Source organism: Pagrus major, chromosome 21 (genome assembly GCF_040436345.1).
Source record: "Pagrus major chromosome 21, Pma_NU_1.0".
Classification (NCBI taxonomy): Eukaryota; Metazoa; Chordata; class Actinopteri; order Spariformes; family Sparidae; genus Pagrus; species Pagrus major.
The window spans coordinates 23,145,100-23,166,817 of record NC_133235.1 but is presented as its reverse complement, the minus strand read 5'-3'; the positions used below and the strand labels follow the sequence as shown (position 1 = coordinate 23,166,817).

The following is a 21,718-nucleotide window of genomic DNA, read 5'->3' as shown; positions in this document are numbered from 1 at the left end:
GTGGTCCAGTACCTTACTAAAACTCCTTATGGTGGCTTTTCCTTGTCACCCATTTGTATGTAAAAGATTGGTCTGTGGCCCCAATAGATTTAGCCAGAATTTATACATTTCCTCATATTCAACTGTATTTTAAAACAAGAGAACCGCAGTCTTCTACTATTGTCTGCCAAACAGCTCTATAAGGAAGCATTTTGCAGTGAAGTATTGTGCTCACGGGCACCACAACAATCACCGTTGAGGCCCATAAAACTTGTGTTTATGTGTGTGTGCATGCAGAAGCATTTCGATTTCATCCAACACTAAAAGTTCACTTGAAGGTCCTCTCAGATCATTTCCTTTCCTCAGATGACACATGTATTATAACACCGTGAGCGCACCTCTTTGGGCTTTCACTAAAGGGATTTTCGAAGATGCTACTCATGGCAGTGAAATCTATTGCACTGAAAGATGTGCTGCCAAGTGAGACACGCACCTGAAAGATAACCGCTGATCCGAGGATTTGCAGCTGCTTCGTCAGGACCAAACATCCCTCATGTTTGCCAATATATGCATCTATTGGATGGGAAATTCAGGAAGTTGAGAACTTTCTCAGGCCAAATCAAATATGCTTACCTTACCCATCCCTGCCATGGTTTCAAAATTGTGCCACCAAGGCAGCAGATCACTGATTAAATCAAGATTTAAATCGATGGCATCACATTAAACAATTTAAAGCAGTCTCAGGCCAGAGTGCATTTGAATATCAAACTCTGATCCATTACAAGTTAAAAGACTTAATTCCCCTGGGAGTCAAAGCCTCTGACTGGCTGATGGATAAAACAGTCCTGCACAAGACCGCAGCTGATTGGTTGTTGGCAAGGCAACCAGTTCAAAGCACTGGACCACAGGCACCAGAATCAGCCCGGGCCTCTGAGACCACTGAGCGATGGGAGGGATTTCACCCAAAAGCATACTCACTCAAGTATATGTTTCCATTCACAAATCTCATCATTCATGCACCTCAGGTTCACATGCACCTTAGGCCTTTACAACCGGCCCTCAAATCATCACAAAGAGTGCCACCGACTTCATTTTATCAGGGAGCTGGCAGCTGTAGTCAAGCAGGGGTACGGTGGCCCCGACAGCTGAGGAACTGGGTGCTCTGCAGCCCCGAGCACCAGCACACTGACCCACATCTCTTCATCTCCACAGGATTCTTTAGAAATATACCACCCACCTCTGCGTGGAGGCCAGTTTGTTACCAAAATACAAGAGGAAAAACAACATGTCCCCCGTCCTGTGTGACAGCGAAGAGAAAGATCAATTGTCCAATGTCCACATGATGACACAGCTTAAGAGAATGTATTTTTCCAGACCTTGTTGTAAAAAATGTTTAAAGCAAACAGGGCTGCAATTCGAATTAAATGCAGTTTTGATTTAGTTTAGTGTAATTCTTAATCAATGGTAGAAGCCATTGTAGAGAAAGTTAAGTCTTAAAATTAGGTAATCAGAGAAATAATCTCATTTTCTTACCTTTTATAATTAATCATGTGTCTAAAAGTAATCGTAAAACAATTGTATTGTTATATCTGATACTATTATACTATAAAATGAATATGTGCCTTTTCTCACACAGTTATTTTACTGCAATTCATCTACAGTATTACAAGGACCTTGAGTCCTTGATGCATTAGGATATACAACCACCTGTGCACCTTTTTGTTTTGTGCGGCAAGTTTCTCAATTATCATTCATTCCAGTTGGCTACAGCTGTCGGAAAATACTCGGCAATAACATCAAAATGACACCTGTATACCAGCAAATACACCATAACCCAATCAGACCTTCAATTACCATTTGCCCTTGAGCAAGATATGGGCACAGTTCAGCACACACGCATGGATTTGACACTTTGGAGCGAGAATAGAGACAGTGATTCATCCTGTCAGGACGCAGGATACTTACGGTTTCCCCTGAGTCTGCTTCCTTCTCTTTTTTCTTCTCTCCTCCTCGGGCTACGGATTCAAAATCGTCAGCTGTGTCCCTCCATTGCGCCTTGGAGGAAACGATGACTGAAATAAAGGGGCACACAGCTACAGGTTGCAGCGCACGCCTAATCGATGATGTGGTCGGGGAAGCGGATGACTCCCGGGGATCACACTTCACTCCAGCGGAGGGAAATCTCAGTGGATCCCGGAGACTGCTCTGTTGCTGATGCGCAATCCATAGGCTACAGCACCGCGCCAAAGTTGTCAACGCGGCGCGTAATTACCGGTTTTGCGCCTCCAGAGCAGCGCACAGCGGAGCAGGCAGTGGCTGGCTCGCTTTGGAGACCAGGAGCGAGAAAAGCCAGCCGTGTGAGAGCGCGGCTGCATGGGACTGCGAGGCAGAGAAACTCTATGATGAGATGCTACAGTCTCCTCATCGGCTCCAGTTGAGGTGGGAGGGAGACAGCGGGGTACCGGGTGTCGTGTCCGTGATGCAATGCGGGTACCGTCAGTGCCATGGCCCGCAGTTTCCTCCTTGTGTGCAGAAATCCAGGCGCTCCGGTCATTATCTGCCGAGCCGCGGCGCACATTCGTCTTAATTACCGGCGGTCGGGATTGTCTGCAGAGATAGGAGGAGGCTTGGAGGGAAAAGAAGAAAGCATGTGTTTAATGTTCGTGCTCTCTCTCTCTCTCTCTCTCCCTCTCTCTCACTCACTCACTCTGTGCGTCCCCCTCTCTCTCCTTGTATGTGACACCCCGCACACACTCACTCTTGGGGTCTAATATTAGACGTCATGCGCCTTGATAATGGCACGCATGAACAGCTTGGGCGCAAATAGAAGAGGACAGGGGCTCAGTCAATGTCCAGGCTGGGGTGATGATGGTGTGGACCACGTGTGTCTGAGATGAGGATGGATGGTGCATTCCCCCATGTTTTCTCTTACCCATGCCTTTGACAGCTATTATACCTCCTCTACCCCCCACATGGCAATTGAATTGGAGCTCACTGCCTCTTCCAGCTGCGCCCCGCAGGCATTACAACCCGATGTATGATTGCAGTGTATCCGGGTGAGGACCGCTTGTTCACCTCTCCTCCTGGGTGATAAATACAGCAAATGAGGCTATTAAACGATCCTCGGATGGGTAATCACCTTGTCACCTTGTCCTATCTGCAAAGACTACATGCAAGAGTGCATGGAGCAGCTGTAGTCAAAATAAGGTGTAGTTATTACCAAAAACTTTAAATAAACAAAATAAAAATCTTTGCACAATTTGGACATTTTCTTTCAGATTTTGTGAGCACATGTGAACATCTGGCTTGGTGATACTTCAACAACAGTCCACATGGGAATGTGGGTCTCTGAAATCCTACATAAACACTATTTCCAAGTCCTTTAGGTGCATTATGTCAGTCACCACAAACAGGCTACACACCAGCTTGTACCTTGGACACACCTACATGCTGTGTGTGGGCTGTGTATCCCTCTGACTCCAATGTTGTGAGTATTATAAACCCAAGCTGCTACCTGTATTGGCCAGAGCAAACCTTGACAAAAAAGTAAATAGCCTCCAGCAGTGGTGACTGGATATGATGTCAGCTGTGTAAATGGAGTCTTTCACAATAATAAATCATTAACCTTTTAGTCAGCAAGCACGCTGTCCCCTGAACGCCCCGAAAAAGCCAGCTCCGGCCAAAACGAGAAGCAAAAACAGCCCCGCTAATATCAATGAAATGCCATTTTCAGTCTATAACATTTTGTTATGCTGAGCCGCAGGGAAGTTGGAGCGCATCCTGCACTCGGGCTAGATAACACTCGCACTTCCCACTCCTGTATGAGAAGGTGGGAAATCAAGTGGTGAGAAGACAAAAAGGACACACAGCTCCTCTACAGTGGACAAAGGGGCATTTTCCACCTGGCACATTTCTTAATGGAACAAATGTGGATTCTTCGGGAGCGGCCTAACAGGGCATGGCGTTAAGCAGTGAGTAGTGAACATAAAAAGTTTGACTTGTGAGGACTTAAATGCACTTGTTATGAGCTGAACAGGCTGGCTTGTGGTGTGTTTGTCCAGGACTCCTGCTGCTCTGTATGGTAGCCTCTGAGGTGTGGGATGCTGAGACCAAACCCATAGATTTTGTGTGTAATAAAGGCGCCAGGAGGGCTTTGAATATTGTGGCAGAGACGGAGAGTGCACTGGTGAGGATATGACTCTCTCTTTCTGTCTGTCTGTTGTTATCTGTAGTCCATCATCAGTCTGTCTCTCTGTAGTCCACCTATTCTGTCCGTCTTCTTGCAGAGTGAGTGTAATGACGCCAAAACCTTCTCCACACTGGTTCAGCTACCCTGCACCGAGCTCCATGTAGCATCTTGGAGGAACAAATCAGTATGTTGGCATTTTGATTCCAAAATGTAATTTTTTTACTTGCTTACTTCTGCTTTTATAACACAATGCTTTTCTTTTTCTTAACGTGTTTGTGTGTGTGTGTTACCTCAGCATCAAGGGATAAGAGGGGACATAGTTGCATCCTTGAGGCTTCTTATTGAAGGTGTGAAGGTTGTAAGGGCCCAGATCCAGCCAGGATGTGCCTCTTTGCCACTGCAGAGACTGGAAAACAACATCAACAACTACCTGCTCATACTCACACACCTCCAGCTGAGTGTAAGAAGTGCTCACAGTGACAGAAACAAGTACATGTCAAGGTTAAAATCACTCTAAATAGGGATGCAAATTTTTTTTCTTGTATTCACATAACCATTTAAATAGCTGTTAAGAAGGAAAAAGACTATAAAATACTTTTTAAACATCCTTGGCTTGTAAGGAGCTTTCACGTGGCTGCTTTAATGACCTGCAAATAACCAAATCAAAGCTAACTGGGCGCAGTCAGTCTTCTTACACTCACACACAAACACATCACAACAAACAGAGCCAAGTAAAATTCATCAGTGTGACAATGAATATTCACACGAAGTGAGTGTAGACGTGTTAATGGGCTTCTCTCTCGCTGGTTTTGCATCTGAATGAGAGGCATTATCAGTTTCCTCTGGTGTGGAAATATCCTGGTTTCTCATAAATGTGTCGCTTGCTGGAATATCTGTGCCCCGGGAGTGATGATGTTATGTTGTGTCACCCCGAGCCTTCCTTCCTCAGGATGAGAAGGAAGATAGCAGTGCATACTTTCCCAGTGAGACAGACTGCAAGATGGGTGTCCTGTGATTTGTGTTTTACATAATATCCTAAAATTTAGGAAGTTAATCTGTGAATTTCTGTTGGCAAAAAAAACATTTATATCAGTGTTTCTGTTAATAAATAGTGCCATTTTTGACACCCGTGTTGGGTGTTGTGTCACAATCTTTTTTGGTTTCAGTTCCAGCCTCTCACATTTATTCATGTTCTTATTCATTTCTAATACCGTCTTCATTGTTGTGTTTTCTGTTTGGACCAGCAGGGGCCAGCGGTGAGTCCAGCACTGTCTTGTGTTCCTCGAAGCACCTTGAGTCTGAACACAGTCCTGCTGAAGTACAACCAACTGATCTCAGGCAAACTGGAGTGGTTCATGGTTGACCTGGAAGACAGATGCACTTCCCAGTGACAAGAACAGCTTCAGTGGACCCAATTTTCCTTATCAACAGGGGGATGAGTTCAACTAAAGCCCCAGGTCAACAAAGAACAATGAGAATCCACCAGAGCAAAGCAGCTGAGCGGATCTGGATTTTCTTCTCACCATGCTGCCTTTCTTATTTGCGAAAAGTCTGCTTTTGCATAGTATGATGTGTAGACTCATACTGATCAGGAGTAAAAAGTAGCAATGCACCCTTCTCTGCTGGTCATTAAGAGGAACTACAGCTGGAGAAGGAAAATGAAAGAGCAATGTGACTGCACTGATGAGCATCACGGATGATTGAATGTATAATAGGAAGGCATTTTTAGGACAATTCTACATAAAACTAAGGATACTTTAAATTTAGTTTTGAGCAGCAGGTGATTTGTAAACTTTTTAATGGGAGGATGGCCCAAACACTAACTCTAACTAAAAACTACATCTTCATCATCTAAGTCATGTTTCCCCAAAAATATTTTGTTACTATAGGCGGCTGTGTGTCTTTATGATCCTCTCGCTCTCAATCATGAAGGTGACACTAGTCCATAGAGTATATAGGCTACAACATATAATAGAATTCAGTATTTAGAATACAAAGTACAGAGAATATTATAGATTCAAGACAAAACTGACTGAAAGAGGGAAAAAAAAATACAAATCCGTCTGCTACTTCAGTACCGAGGACAGTTCCATGGATTTATCAATACACAGTAAAGCTGGGCCATTGATATTTCAGAGCCATGACTGGGGCCATAGACTCTAACTTGCACAAACCTCAGTCAGATAAAGGATCAATGAGTCAGGCATACTAGAGTAACATATTCAACTAAACAAACCCCTACACTCTCTCTGCTACTAGGGGATGGAGAGTGGGGAATCACATGTTAACAAGCGGATCATTTTGCTAAGTAGGGGTATGGCATCCTCCCTCATATTGCCTAATGGTTGCGGGATTATAAAACCAATGCAAGTCTACAATATATTTTTTATTTTATATAGCCTACAGGCAGCTTCTCCTAGTCTCCACTGTGCAAAATTACCATATCAAAATTATCATAAAAGTCATCCTTCACTTTTTCATGTTTAATGCCAGATTTGTTTTGCTCACAGTTCATATTCAGTTCCAACATTGTTTTGTTTTTAATTTTATTCTGGTTATTATGCAGATACTTCTAGACGGCCTGTGCACATTAGCTCGATTACAAAATCATACATATTTATCAAAGACACTGACTGAAGAGTAGTAGGGGACTGTAAAGTGTTGATATATGTTTCTGGTTTGAATTTTGTGAGTAGATTTTTTTTGCTTTTCTCATTGCACTTTTAGATCTTATCTCTGTTTACATTTTTATCTTAAAATTCTATTGCTGTAGATGTGTTTCTATGTTTCGCTTTTTTCGATTCAGGAAATCTTTGGCGTCTTTGTGAATTTATGTGTGTAAATAATCATATTTTGCATTTAAGAGGACATTTTTGCGACACTTTATGTTAAAGAATATTGTTTATCAGTGAGGGAATGTAACATTTACTCAAGTACTGTACTTAAGTACAATTTTGAGGAACTTTTCTGCTATTTTATACTTCCACTTCATTACATTTTGGAGGCAAATATTGTACTTTTTACTCTCTTACTATGAACCTTAAAGAATAATTCAAACTCAGAAATATTTATCTTTTCCATAACTGAATAAACAAGCTGTTCTCGGAGGAAAATAAGGTCCCCAGAACACTGTTTGAAGCTAGAAAGGTGGCAGGGTCCGCCACATATAAATAATAACAATAACAATAATAAAAAGTAAAACAGTATGAAATTGTCTTATCCTTTAATATCAGTTTGTTTATTCAGTCATGAAAGTGAAGAAAGTTTGTTTATTTAGCTTGTTTAAACATAACAAAATGTATCAATGAAGATCTTTCTCTTCTGATTAAAATTTCTTTCCCCAAACTACATTGCGCACCTTCAAGACTTTCACTCAAGTGTGATACTTACGGGTGACTTTCACTTTTACCAAAGTAATGTTTAAACACAGTATCTTTACTTTAACTCAAGTATGTCTTTTGAGCACTTTTTTTTTTTACAACACCGCTGCTTATGATACATAACCTTTGTCGTATAATATGCAATAAACTGATTTCAAACACAAACCTCTTTAATCAGGTTACTTATTTGTTTGGTTACTTAGCTAGTTGGTGGTGTAGATAGTTAGCCAACTCTATTTTCGTTAAGCTAGCTTAGTTATCTGCTCAATGAATATAAACACATTTGCTGCTGAACTAATCAATGACACAATCAGTGAGAAACTGCAAATTGAATGGTCAGTAACAGGAAGTAACGTCATTTTATCCAATAACAAAGCTCATTACCTGCACAGGTGGAGGTGGAGGTGGACGGCGGCCATTTAATGAGCTAAACGCGGACCCTTAGCAACAGAAGACGTCAGACGCAGATTGCGCACGTGCACTTAAAACCGTGCTTTTCAACTGAAGCGGGTGACGTCAGCGAGCGGAATCAACCGTCAACATCACCAACATGTCGGAGAAGAGGCCGCTTCTTCATTACCGACTCACCGCCAGCACCTGCTCCGAGCCCAGAGATGCGTCCAAACACAGCGGGACCAAGGCGGGCAGAGGCGGCCGACGGTCCGACGACAAACCCGCCCGGAAGCTCGGAGTGGTGTTCGGCGTGGTCGTGCCGACTTTGCTCTCCATGTTTAGCGTCGTTGTGTTCCTGCGAATCGGTGAGTGCGGCCGGAGAAAGTCTCCTGAAAAAAGAGACGCATTAGAGCAAACTGAAAAAATACAAATGGATAAATCTTCTGAATAAAGTCACTCAGTTTAATTTGTACCGGATTAGTTTAGCAGTCAGGTTGATGGCGGCTAGCCTCTGAGCCATTCAGGTGAGTCCAAATGAAATGTAAACATTAAAGTCATGTCAGTTCCTGTCACCTCAACATTGGTCATCATTATAGTATTATTATTAATTTAATGTTCCTGGCATGCCTTTTCCAAGCGCTGTAGCTAATGCTGTTTTGTCAAAAATGCTAGCTACCTTAATGCTAAATGATAACACTCGCTAACCTCCCTCCTTATCCTAACCTACCTATTGAGATGTAGCAAGTATAAAATCTCAACCGGTGGCATATTTTGCAGCACAATTACCGCCACCACCTACATTAATCTGTTTTTTTTATTATTATTAAATGTCTTAAAAGTTAAAAATGCCCATAACAATTTCCCAGAGCCTCAAGGTGAGCGCTTTAATTTTGTCCGGCTGCCCAAAATCTTAAAATGTAGATAAAATTTAGTTTACAGTAGTGTTGTAGTCAAGACCGCACCAACCGAGACCAAGACATTACCGAGACCAGAGAGTACCGAGACCGAGACAAGGCCAAGACATTTGGAGGTCGAGACCGAGACAAGACCAAGACCATATATATATATCAAAGGAAAATCATAACAAAACATCAAAATGTGAGTTCTTCTTTTTTTTTAGCTGGGGGAAATCTCTACACTACCAATGATTTTAAGTCATTGGCTGTTTTTGAGAGGGTCCTTTTTCGCTCTTATCAGTAAGGCATGGACAAAAAGCCTATCAGCGGTGGTCTTGACCGGTCTCATTCAAAAAACCCGAGTCCGCCCAGTCCGAGACGAGACAAGACCAAGTAAAAATGACCTCGATTCCAAGATGAGACAAAGAACCTCAAAAAAAGGGCTTGAGACCAAGACTGATCTCGAGTACTACAACACTAGTTTACAGTGATATAAAGCAATGTTTATTTTTTTTAATTGGTTGACATCTGTTGTGTCCATACTGTAAGTTAATAGAAAATATCAGTAGAAAAATATTCCTACTACTAACTACTTTACAAGCAACAGTGATGTTACGGGCCTGAGGTCAACCTTGGACTACATTATATTGGTGTCGAAAAATAAATAAATATCAATACTGAATTTTTGAAACCGCTTCGATCCTCGACGACACTACATTACATCAAGTGTTCCTACCTCTTGCAGGATTTGTTGTGGGTCAAGCAGGGCTCTATCAATCCATACTCATGTTCCTTGTGGCCTACTTTATCATCACAATGACCGTGCTTTCGGTCTGTGCCATCTCCACCAACGGGGCTTTAGATGCTGGAGGTGCCTACTGTATCCTTTACTGCTGAGAGAGAATTATGCTTTGCTTAAAAGCCTCTCTTGGGTGTCTGTCTGTGATTAAGCCTGACTAATGGATTGAAAAATTAAAATGTTCCTGCTTTATGTTTCTCCCTCCCATGATTTACTTTATCCACCAGTGGCACTTGGTTTAAATCTGACCACTGGTTGATCTTTATCCATGTTTAAGGTGAGATAATGTGCCCAGTTTTATTTGGTTTATATACATATGAAAACCTCAACTTAGATGCTCAGACATGATCAGTCGTGCCCTGGGTCCAGAGTTTGGTGGCAGCATTGGGATCATGTTTTTCTTTGCCAATGTGTGCAGCAGTGCCCTCTATGTTTTGGGTCTGGTCGAGGCTGTCATGTCTACCTTTGGCATTCCAGAAGGTAAGGTCCTTGCATCACAGTTGAGACATCTATACTTGGGATTTTACCAGACTATCTTGTTCACAATAGTAATACCTGTTTAAGTTTTAATAAGAATTTTTTTAAATTATATATTTTTTGATAATTAACCCTGTTTGACTGTCTCACAGAGGGTGTTGCAGGTCCCCATCAGGTGTTGCCTTCAGGATACTGGTGGTCACTGCTTTACGGCACTGTCCTGCTCTTCTTGTGTTTCATTGTCTGCTTGGTGAGACTTCATTGTTTAGATTCTACTTCATTTTTTAAATTAAGATGCATCTTGTTAGCTCATCTTTGTCTTATACAAATGGAGGGAGTAAATCTTTTTTTTTTTTCTGAGAACTATTTTTGCTAAATACACAACCATTTAAGGACTATAAATCCCCACTGGCAGCCTGTTTAGGCTGTATTGCTTATTACACTGCACAATAAACAAAGGGGTAATAAGAGTTTATTGCTCTGTTGATAGAAACTGAATTTCATTACGAATGTGAACAACTGCAGAGTTTGTCAATACTGCATCCCTAAAGGAAAGACTATAAATATCTAGAGCCAACAATGGTGCTGCTAAAGGAAAGGTCAAGAGGTCATCATGAGTTGTTAAAAGTATCCACTTACGGCGGTGGATATAAACTAGCAAAATCTTTGGCTGGTAGCTTTTAAGATATCTTATTTTGGGCCATATTGACAGTCAATATTGGACTTGAGAGTGGTGCTAGATAGTGTACTGTATGTCATTAGTTTGATTTTTATTTATGGATAAGCAGACAGGAAAAGACAAATCTGAACAACAGTTTGAGTTTGCTGGCACTTTTTTTTTTTTTAGCAGGAATGGATTCACAGAAGAGTGACTGTTCCTGTAATTATCCTAATTATGAGACACTTGTCTGATATTCAATTTCATCTACATTACAAGAGACTTTCAACGCATTTGTTCTTGAGTTTCCCCTTAGCTCCAAACAGGATTGACTCGGTTTTACCCAAATGTATTGAAAGCTTTTTGTCTGAGTCACTATTGTACAGTCTTTAATTACTTATGAGTGTTCTCTATCTCACTGACATCATTCCAAGATACCAGCAAAGCATACAATAAGAGCTTGCATTTCACAGCTGCATGCATCATCATTTACATACATTAGAAATAATAGAGGCCCTTGAATAATTCCTTAATTTAACTTGCTTGTCATTACAGGTCGGAGCCCACATCTATGCCAAAGCAGCCTTTATTGTCTTCATCATAGTCACGACAGTCCTGGTTTCTGTCTTCATGAGTTTCTTCATCATGGGGCCTATTGTGGTGATTTTACCAGAGACATCTAGTTGGAACAGTACCAGCCTGAACACTGCAAATTACTCTGGCTTCCAGCTTCACACCTTGGAGGGCAACCTATTGCGTAAGAGATTAGGATTGAGTTTGGACATTTTATAGGGTTTGATGATCTTAAAACTATTTTAAAAATGTTGAACCTGTGTGAGACGATCCACCCTTTGTATTATTAGCTCTTATTTGTTGATTCAGGACTTTCAGTATTCAAGCGGAGGATAGAAAAAATTAATTATTAACCTAGCATGTTTAAGATTCCTGTTTTTTTTTTCTTCCAATTTCCCCTTTTCTAGCCAAATACACAGTAGACTACACCACTGGTGCCATGATGAGTTTTGTCACAGTGTTTGCTGTCATGTTCAACGGCTGCACTGGAATCATGGCAGGCTCCAACATGTCAGGTAAGATGTTAAAATTACTTAAATAGATTGTTTTGCAAAGGGCAAGGGCCTTTTTTTGTAGCTAGTTGTCGCTTCAAGCAGGAGGGATCCCATGACCGTCAAAAAACACAAAGCCTATGGAGGTTTAGCTGAATCTAATCAGATATGGTCAGGTGCTCTGGCCTTATAATCAGAGAGTAAGGGTGCATTAATTGGGCCCTGATCAACATGTAAAGTACAACATTTCCAAGTTTATCACCAAAAAGTTCCCCTCAATTTATAAAATGCAGTACAAATAAAACTGGGATAGATTTCACAATAATTCAAGATTACAGCACAAGTTGTGACGTTTAATTCCAACACTTGACAGGTGAATGTTAAATGTGTCTTTTTATTTTTCTTGTGTAAAATTCAGGCATAATTTTATTCACACCTTCAATAAGGTGTGAATAGATCAGGTTTTGTGAAGAGGGAACTTTTGTCATATGTTTTCCAGGTGACCTGAAAAACCCCAGCTATTCCATCCCAAGAGGAACCATTTCAGCTGTTCTTACAACTTTCATCACATACAATCTGCTTAGTTTGCTGATTGCGTGGTCCTGTGATCGGTGAGACGCACCAACACTGACACAGTCAAACACGCTGATCTAGTGCTAGTTCAAATATGCTGAAATGGTAAAAACAATTCACTGTGGTCACTTGAATTTGTAATCTGGGAATTTTCAAAAGATGTTTTTGCATTTAAGCACTTTGTATATTTTTGCTGTCTTTTTATAGAGATAGAATATCGGTAGTTGTACTTTAAGAGTTTAATTCTGAATTGTCGTCTTTGTTCACATATCAGGTCATTTAAACAAATGAAGTTGTATGAACACAGTTAATCTGATAAAGTAATTATTTTCATTAATTTCTTGTTTTTTTATCCATTATCCTTAGTCACCTTCTCCAAAGAGACTACAGTTTCCTAGGGGACATCAATATATGGCCACCAATGCTGACAGTTGGGGTTTACTCCTCCACTATGTCTGCTGCCATGAGTAACCTGATAGGAGCCTCTAGGATCCTGTATGCCCTCTCCAAAGACAACCTGTTTGGTGAGATCCGTGAACAACATGTGTTCTGCTGCCCAGTGTTTGCAATTTGTTTCCCCTATTGTGCCTAGTACTAAGAATTGCATAATAAAGAGCAGCAAATTGTTTATTCATTGGCAGTAGGCTTTTATCTAATCTGGCCTCTGACCATATGTGTAGTGAGAAGGATTTAATTACTAATCTTTCTTGTTAAGGTTATAATCAGGGCTAAATAAATGGTCCAGAGTATAAGAAAGCATATCCAGCTCCAGCTGGCCTTCTATAAAGCTGAGTCAACATTTTAATAATCAGCCATCTGTTGAAGGAGGCCTCCATCTCAAATGTGAGAAGTTAACACTTGTTATTAATTTCATCATGTCTCATTTTCCGAGTGGAGGCATGTTAATTTGGAAAGCCTCGTTTGACAACAGATGGCTTGCACTGTTGAATTTCTTAGAAGAAATAAAATCCTCTCATTGTGTGTTTGGCTTAAGGATGAGTGCAGGATGACTCAGTTGTTTATCTGATTTAGGACAATGTGAAATGATGGACAGAGTGACTTTGCGTTTGTTAATGTTATTAATCTCTGTAGGTGGTGTCCTGGCTCTGGCGAAGAAAACATCTCGAAGCGGGAACCCCTGGGCCTCGGTGCTTGTCTCCTGGTTGCTTATACAGGTAGGATGGTATACTGCTTAAGAAGTGGTGACAGTTTTCCTGCGTGCATCAAGTTGAGTCTCGTCTTGAGCTTATTTGATTTCATTTAGCTCTTACATGTTCGTGACCTAGTTCAATATTTTGCCCAGTGAAATGACTATTTTGCCATCTTCCAAATGGATATTTTATACCACAGTTTGCTGACAGCTACCCATAACCCCTTATTGATCGAAAGTAGAAAGATGAGCAGTAAAGGACAGTAATACAACATTAAATTGATATTGAACAACATAAGAAGATGAAAAATGATAGCCATTTACACCCCGATTGTTTGTCTTTACTTGCTGTTTTCCATTTTGCTTTCTGCTGGTGCCATCATTTTTTAGTAATTAGGAAGATAAAGTGGGCAAAGTTCAAACCTTGATGCCCTGATGGAATAATCCACAATTGTTAGAATTTACTAATCATTGACATTATCCTGTATATTGCAACTGCTTGTTTGTTTTTTTGTGAATTTGTTTGTGGTGGGGAAATGTATAGAGCAGTACCTTTGTAATGAGAAATGTAATTATTTTGGATCTAATGATCCTTTACCTACCACTCACAGAGCAAAAACATTTGTACAACATTTTACTCGGCTTCAGATTGACTAAACATCTGTCAAATAAAGAGCACTGAAGGCTTGAAAGGTTTTGCCAGGAAGACAGTGTCCTTTTACACTAGTACAGTAAGTGAACTCTTCATTTCACTACTATGTTACTTAGAATCAGCATATTAGCTAGATACTATAGCAAGGTTATATTTCTTCATTTTTTTTTAGCAATAAGACGTGTAGTATAGCTGTAATTTTAAACCAGTTAATCGTGGTGGTTCGCATTGGGATCAAGAGACATTCAGGGGTCAGAAACTTTTCATGTAGACTTGATATATGGATGGTGTTTGTATACATTGTTAAAACAATTTTGTGCCAAAGTCTGGTTACTTTTAGTGCTAGAAGTATTACATATTTTAATTATTAATATTTAAAACATGTAGCTCCAACCTGAATGAGATTTAAGCACCACAAATGATTGATTATTATATATTATATTTGTCACTGTTCTGCACTAAAACTAAATTTAACAGGGAACTTTTACTCGGTGGTCCTTTTTTGGAAAGTGTCTATTTTAAAACCTCTGTATTATTAAACAGCTGTTCCTCAAGGAGTGTTTTGAATGTAATCTGTTGCCAAATAAATGTGCCTTACTCCTTTCACTAGGTGGTGCTATTTACTGGTAAATTGAACACCATTGCTGGTATTGTGAGCATCTTCTTCTTGTTGGTCTATGCTGCTGTGAACTTGGCCTGTTTGGCTCTGGAATGGGCTTCTGCACCCAACTTCAGGTACAGTGCAGGGTGTTTAAGTGAGTTAGGCTTTCTGTTTTGGATTTCATTCAATCATGGTTGAAAATGTGATTTTCATTCCATATTCTGTCATGTCTTGTCGTTTTTTAATTTAGACCCTCATTTCGTTGTTTTACGTGGCATACCTGCACTCTAGGCATTATTGGCTGCCTTCTCATGATGTTCCTGATCAATGCCATTTATGCATTTGCCAGCATAGCCTTTATGCTGCTGCTCGTAATGCTTATCCACTACCTTGGCCCCATCAGCAACTGGGGCTACATCAGCCAGGCTCTCATCTTCCACCAGGTGCACAGTTACAAAGGGGCCACCTTTCTCACATTAAGTAACAATATGGTGCCACTTTGCATTAATAAGTACATCATCAGATCTCTTTTTAACCTCATTTTTATTCACTTAGGTGCGCAAATACCTGTTGATGTTGGATGTGCGTAAGGATCATGTGAAGTTCTGGAGGCCCCAGGTGCTGCTGATGGTGGCAAACCCCCGCAGCTGTACAGGTCTCATGACTTTTATTAACGACCTGAAGAAAAGTGGCCTCTATGTGCTGGGACATGTAAAGCTGGGTTCACTGGGTAAGACAAACGTAGGAGATGGATAAGTATATTTCTAACTGATCATATTAAACCTAAAGTTACTAGTATTAAACACTGAGCTAAAGAAAGCTTTTAAAGGTGGCTGTTTCGAAGCTGATAGTTGTAGCTGTTCTCGCTAAAGGCTTTAAGGAACAGCTGCAATGTTAAGCAAATATCAGTTGTATAAATGCAATGATCGTTGGCCAGTCGTATGCTTAGTATGCTCCAATCAGTCATACTTTCACAAGGCTACACCCAGACACACTGTGACAAACTCATGCTGCTCTTGAAGAAATGATAGGTCTTTTTTCCCACACATTTGACGTTGTGTTACTTTGTGTGTGATTTTTGCAGATAGGTTGCCCTCTGATCCTCTGCGGAGCAGTTATGTCTCCTGGCTGTCTCTAGTGGACCATCTAAACATCAAGTCATTTGTCAATCTTACCCTAGCTGACTCTGTACAACAAGGAGTTCAGAACCTGCTTTTCATCACAGGCTTTGGTAGAGTTTACATAATTGCTGTATGATGTTTGATTTCAGTGACTTCTATCATTGAAGCATGATTTTATATTACTTGACAAACCTTACCGTTCTTGTCCAAATGTGCTTTTAATGTATATGTTTGCATTTAGGGGGAATGAGACCAAACACCCTAGTCTTGGGATTTTATGATGACCACACCCCTGAAGACCACCTCCAGGGTAAAATTCTTCTGTCTACTGGCCATGGCATGGATACAGCAAGTCCCTCCATTGACCCCCGAGAGCAACGGTCTCCCAGTTTCCCCAGTTTACGGGGTACTGACGAACCCAAAGACCTTCAGGAGGAGGAATATGTATCAGTAATTGCTGACGCTGTAAAAATGGGAAAGAATGTGACACTGGCTCGTTACTTCAACCAGTTCAACAGGGAGGAGGTCTTGGGGTCAGGAAGAAAAATCAGGGGGCACCGGAGCAAAACGGGGCCATTCGTAGATGTGTGGCCTCTTAATCTTCTTCGACCAGACAGTCATGGTTATGTTGACGTCTGCTCACTGTTCCTATTGCAGCTGGCCAGCGTGCTTCAAGAGACCCGAGCCTGGAGCCAGGCAAGACTCCGCCTCTTCCTATGTGTGGAGGCTGGTTGCAGTCTGAAGAAAGAGGAGGAGACAAAGCTCCAGGTGATGCTGAAGGAGCTCAGGATCTCGGCTCAGGTGCAAATGGTGGCATGGGACCAGGTGGTGGCTCTGCACTGGCAGAGACAACAAGAGGAAGCTGCGAAGGAAGATGGTATCCAAGAGTTTCCCAGTACTCCTCCTCAGCTGGCCGATGAATACATCTGTGCTGTCAACAATCTCATTCGCAGACACGGTGCCCCTCAGCCTGCTGTACGTTTCCTGTATTTGCCCCGCCCACCAGCAGACACAAGCCATTACCATGCCTACCTGCACCACCTGGACGTGTTGAGTCAAAACCTGGGCCCAACATTGCTCATTCACGGGGTCACTCCTGTGGTCACAACTGACTTCTAAAATTTTACTATCAACCACTCTGATCTAGTATTCATCCATGGAGCTGTGCATGTCAGAACCAATTAATTCACCTGATAATTATGCAGATTTAGCATTTATACAATTTCACTCATGTTGTTAGGACACTTTGGAAAATGGATTTGATGAACTCAAGTTTACTTTTGTTAAACGTTAAAAATTATTTAGCGTTTAGTCATCATCATGGATAAAGTGGCATGCAAGTGTTAAATTTGCACATTTTGTGGAAATAATGGCAAAGGGTACGAGCAGTTTTATTAACATCAGTAAGAAGTATATCAGGCCTGTATTCAATGTTTTCATGCATTTGTTAAAATACTGTTACCACATGGGAATTCCTCTTGAAGATGGTAAAATTTGACTTTTTGTACCTGGTTAATATAAAAATGAATTAAATTAATTGTTGTATTATCTCTGATTCCTTTCCTACAGTTTTTTTAAAATTATTTTTTCTTTTTTCTTTACTTGAGCAGAGAAATACCTGCTGCTCCTTGAAATCTGTAGAGGCACCAGTGAGGTGGAGCCGAGTCATGCCTGTTGAATTCCTGCAGGGGGCGATGTATACCCAGTATCATGGCTGTGTTGATGGTTGCTGTACCAAGTCTAGTTTTACTAGGCTGTTGATGTACTGTAGTAATGGTGCTCGTGCCATTAATACATAATGATCCTGTACAGTTAGCACATGCAGGATAATCTGATGTGTCAGATTTTCTGTAACTCAAACTAGCAGCCTCTCCATCACTGACTCGGCACAGACCAGTAATGGTAGATCTGTTGCTGACAATACTTCAGTCCGGAAGTTTACCTGTTTTGAAAGTTGGTGAGAGGTAATTGTGTCACGAGTGTCATAAATGGCACAGAATGAATAAAGATCATCCTGTGACGGTCACATTGCATGGCTGAATTGTAGTCTTGATATTTTACATGGTAATATGTATTTTAATTGACCAACACATTGTCATTGTCAGCAGTAGCTTACACAGCTTGTTTGTATTGAGAGTTTCAACTCAGTTCATTTTAAATTCATATTGCCATGTAAGATAAAGGCATTTGAATTTTTCACAGATCCTACAGTGTGCCTTGGATTGTTTTTGAAGGTGACTTGCTTTTTAGATTTTATTTTATCAACACTATATTTCAGCCATGCAATGAGCCCTTTGCAAGTTGCAGTAAGCAGAGTACACCTGAACTTTCTAAAGATCACCTGTATGTGATCACCATAAAGACCCAGCAGCACTTCCATCCACTGTCTTCATGATTTCAGGAAAGCAAATATTAATTTTGCAAGGGTCATTTGGCCTCTAAGTTGACTTTGGGATTAGGCCAGTTTGTGGTGTGCACATGCACACTTCAAACAGTTAGATGTTTGTCAAATATATTATCATGAAGGGATATCTTGACTTAAATCCCATAATATTTCTACATTTGGTTCTACAGAGAAGAATACCTTGTTCTGTGCACTTGTAGCTAGTTGTGTTATCAATATTTTTGTTGGATTGCTTGTGCATTATTTAAGTATTAGCTCTAGTGCATTAAAAACTACCTAGAGGTATATCATTTCGTACAGGAAGTGTGTGGTGGGCAATGGTGAGACTGCACCTACTGACGTAGAGCCAACACCATCTGTGGCATATGTCACGTTTGCTTAGAGAAAATTCCATGAGTTTGTATAGAGGGGTATTGACACTCGCCTACACATCACTGACAAACTGCATGTGGGAGGGAGCGTGTTCACAGATGGAGGCAGATTGGGCTCCAAGAACTATTAAGGGATTCACAGTCGAGAAACATGAGCATGAACGTGAAACATGATTTATAATGTAACGCTCTGAATGTTTTCCGTCATCTACGCCTTTCCAAAAACGAACCCTATTTGGCAGTCACTGGTATATCTGTAGATGGACCCACATGGTCCAGAGCAGTTTGTGGTGTCAGATAAAGGGTTAACCATCTCTTCCGCCTCAGCCAGCAAATGGAAAGATGGAGAGACTGAATCACTTCCGACCAGTGATTGGTTTGGTGAGAGAGAGTTGCTGATGAAGGAAAAGCAAACAGGCAGGCTCTTAGTAATCAATGAGTTCGGAGAACAAAAATGGAAAAACACTATAACACTCCAGCTTACAGTATCTTCCTGATATAGTAGGAGAAAACCAATTTTAAAAGGTGCAGAAATGACTGGCCCTTCCATCTCGCCCATTTCATTCAAAAGTAAGATAAGTGTGAAATCGTGTACATGTGTCATCATCAGTAGCGGAAGAGGAGCTGAACAGGAGTGCAGTTCAAGGTGTGAAGTGGTGCTCGTGGCCTGCTGACGAATATATTTAGTTTCTGGTTACCATATTGGAAGTGGTATTCTGACAAAATCTAGACATGGAAATAATTCTGATCTGCATGTTTTGATAAAACATCCACTGATTAGTTGGAGGATTTGTGGCATCCTGTTTTCTGCCCCCAAGATCACACAACCATATGTGAATTAGGATCATACAGGAAATGTCACCTTTTGAAAAGCTGATCAGGAAACCCGGATGAGTTAAGAGTGGAATCCCAATACTGTCACACAGTACTGCTACTAAAAAAAATTACTCATCATCAGTAGAGAAAAATGAATTACGAATAGTGAAGAACATCCTCGTTAGTCCCCAGCAACATCACTAGGTTTTAGAGGAATAATAAAACAGTGCTCTGAGATGCTTACCTTTTCTGGAAAATAAACAATCACTCATCAGAGTTGGATGATTCAGTACCTTCAGCACACTGGCAGATATGATCTCTCTCAATTTAGCCTCGGTATTTCTGTAGCTGATCAAATCACGTGAGAAAATGTCTTTGAAAATACAGTATTAAGATGTATGATTCTATTATATACATGAGTAGGTTGGGCATTTGGCTAACCTACAACCATCACAGCGGACTATGACGATGTCTTAAAGTTTGTGGCAGGATTAAGTGGCATCTATTGTGGTTGCAAATTGCGACCAACTGAAAGCCCTTTGTCTCACCCTCCCCTATGATGGCCTCTGAAAGCGTGAAAAACCTGAAAGGGAGAGCCAATGTTTGGTTTGGCTACTGTTCACAGAGGAGAACCCTTTTCATCTGTTTCAAAACACAGTTGCTGATTTTTTATTCCTTTTCTACTTTTCTACTATTTTTTGCACCCAAATTTACTGGAACTTTAAGATAAAGCTCGTCTAATCACCATTAAATTTTAGTCTTGACTACATCCTCAGTAACAGTCAGTCTGACAGTTACTGTTCCAATCTTTAAGATATGAAGCCTTAAAATTTTTGCTCAGTTTATAGGTGTCTCAGGCTAGCCCTGGTGATTCCCTTTTGCTCTTCAGTCTCAGCACTCCCCATATTTGCCCATATTTGGATTACTGGCTCCTTGACTGACAAAATGTCGCCAAGCAGTAAACCTAATACCAGGCTGCATACTTCCGCACTCCACTGTCTGCAGTCCAATTTTCAGCTAGATTAGATTGGCATAAAAAAAAATAAGCTGGCTGATGAAATTGGGGAAACACGGGAAAGGGGTTTGGTGGCGGTGAACAACAGCTTGAATTTACCTTCTAACCAGGAGACAGTGCCATCTGTGACATACATCACGTTTCTGGCCGAATTCCACGAGGTGTCACATGTACATGTACTGACATCTGCCTATGTCTGGGGTCCATCTGCTATAAACGACTACCAAGTTCACAGTCATGTTAGTATGCCGGATAGGACTGAATACAGCATAAAGAACTCCTACACACTTTCTGCACAGAACAAAATTTTGTCACTGTCACGAAAGAAGTCCGCCCATATTTCCTCCACAGCGTCTGGTGTCCTTTTGAGGGTGGTCACTCCATGCCACGCAAGCTGAAGGACTGGAATCACTTCCGATTGGCAGTGGGATGGAGAGTTGCTGATGTAGGAAAAGCATAGAGAAGTGACAGTATCTGTCTGTGGAAGTTTATTTGGCTGGCACTTGTGTTCAGTTGCACAAGCACTGACAGTTATTTATTTCTTAAATGGTTAAGGTGACAGAGAATCGGCACCATTGCAGGTGTTTGATCTTCAATAAAATGGACAAATTGTTTCAATCAAAGGCAACTATGATGACACTCATCAGCAGCTCTGGTCTCAATTAAATGGCAATAAGAAAGATTAAATATGGAGAAATTGTTTTTTAATCCAGACATATTGTGTGAATTTGATAATGTTAAATCCAAGGAGGTGAACAAATATTTTTATAGTCCTTTTTTGGTTTTCAGGCCGGCACCATCTAAAGCAGAGCAGTTGCCTTTAAAAATAGTAAGAATTAAAAAGTTGTTCTGTATGCCACTGAAGACTCATAAATCTTTTTTGCTGATTATAGCATGCAACTGCAGAGGTTGAATGGCCTGTACACTGACTTACAGTAAAGGGGCAATATGTAAGAATTGGCCTGACCTGTCAGTTTCATACTCCAAACAAATTGGGGGCATCATATCACCAGAGTAACTGCCTAACTATAGCTACCCTTAGCTGGTTAGCTCAGTTTGCTCATTTAGCCATGTGGCTAGCGGTCCTATCAGCTGACTCCGCCTTTGACTTTGAGTTTGGAGCACTTGGGAGTGTTGGTGTTGTTTACACTGCAAGCACAGGAGCTTCAAACTGCTGGGA

The 21,718-nt window shown here is 41.0% G+C and overlaps 2 protein-coding genes across 4 annotated transcripts; both read left to right on the top strand.

Moving 5' to 3' along the window:
- Positions 1–3,647: 3,647 nt before the first annotated feature.
- Positions 3,648–7,713, top strand: thpo (thrombopoietin). Of its 2 annotated transcripts, none has more exons than XM_073492061.1 (5): positions 3,648–3,950; positions 4,041–4,165; positions 4,266–4,352; positions 4,464–4,628; positions 5,416–7,713. In XM_073492061.1, exons 1-5 carry the CDS (start codon positions 3,938–3,940, stop codon positions 5,557–5,559), a joined length of 534 nt encoding a protein of 177 aa, XP_073348162.1. In that variant the 5' UTR covers positions 3,648–3,937; the 3' UTR covers positions 5,560–7,713. The 2 variants fall into 2 exon arrangements, with proteins under 2 accessions (XP_073348162.1, XP_073348161.1); XM_073492060.1 differs by having other exon boundaries at positions 5,413–7,713.
- Positions 7,714–7,970: 257 nt separating this feature from the next.
- On the top strand, positions 7,971–17,480 carry LOC141016286 (solute carrier family 12 member 9-like). Of its 2 annotated transcripts, XM_073490558.1 has the most exons (14): positions 7,971–8,306; positions 9,583–9,717; positions 9,979–10,116; positions 10,266–10,363; positions 11,327–11,528; positions 11,752–11,859; positions 12,335–12,446; positions 12,775–12,932; positions 13,501–13,583; positions 14,821–14,945; positions 15,062–15,254; positions 15,367–15,541; positions 15,896–16,042; positions 16,174–17,480. In XM_073490558.1, the coding sequence occupies exons 1-14, from the start codon at positions 8,099–8,101 to the stop codon at positions 17,049–17,051; spliced, it is 2,760 nt and encodes a 919-aa protein (XP_073346659.1). In that variant the 5' UTR covers positions 7,971–8,098; the 3' UTR covers positions 17,052–17,480. The 2 variants fall into 2 exon arrangements, with proteins under 2 accessions (XP_073346659.1, XP_073346660.1); XM_073490559.1 differs by lacking the exon at positions 16,174–17,480 and having other exon boundaries at positions 15,900–16,036.
- The last annotated feature ends 4,238 nt before the right edge of the window (positions 17,481–21,718 follow it).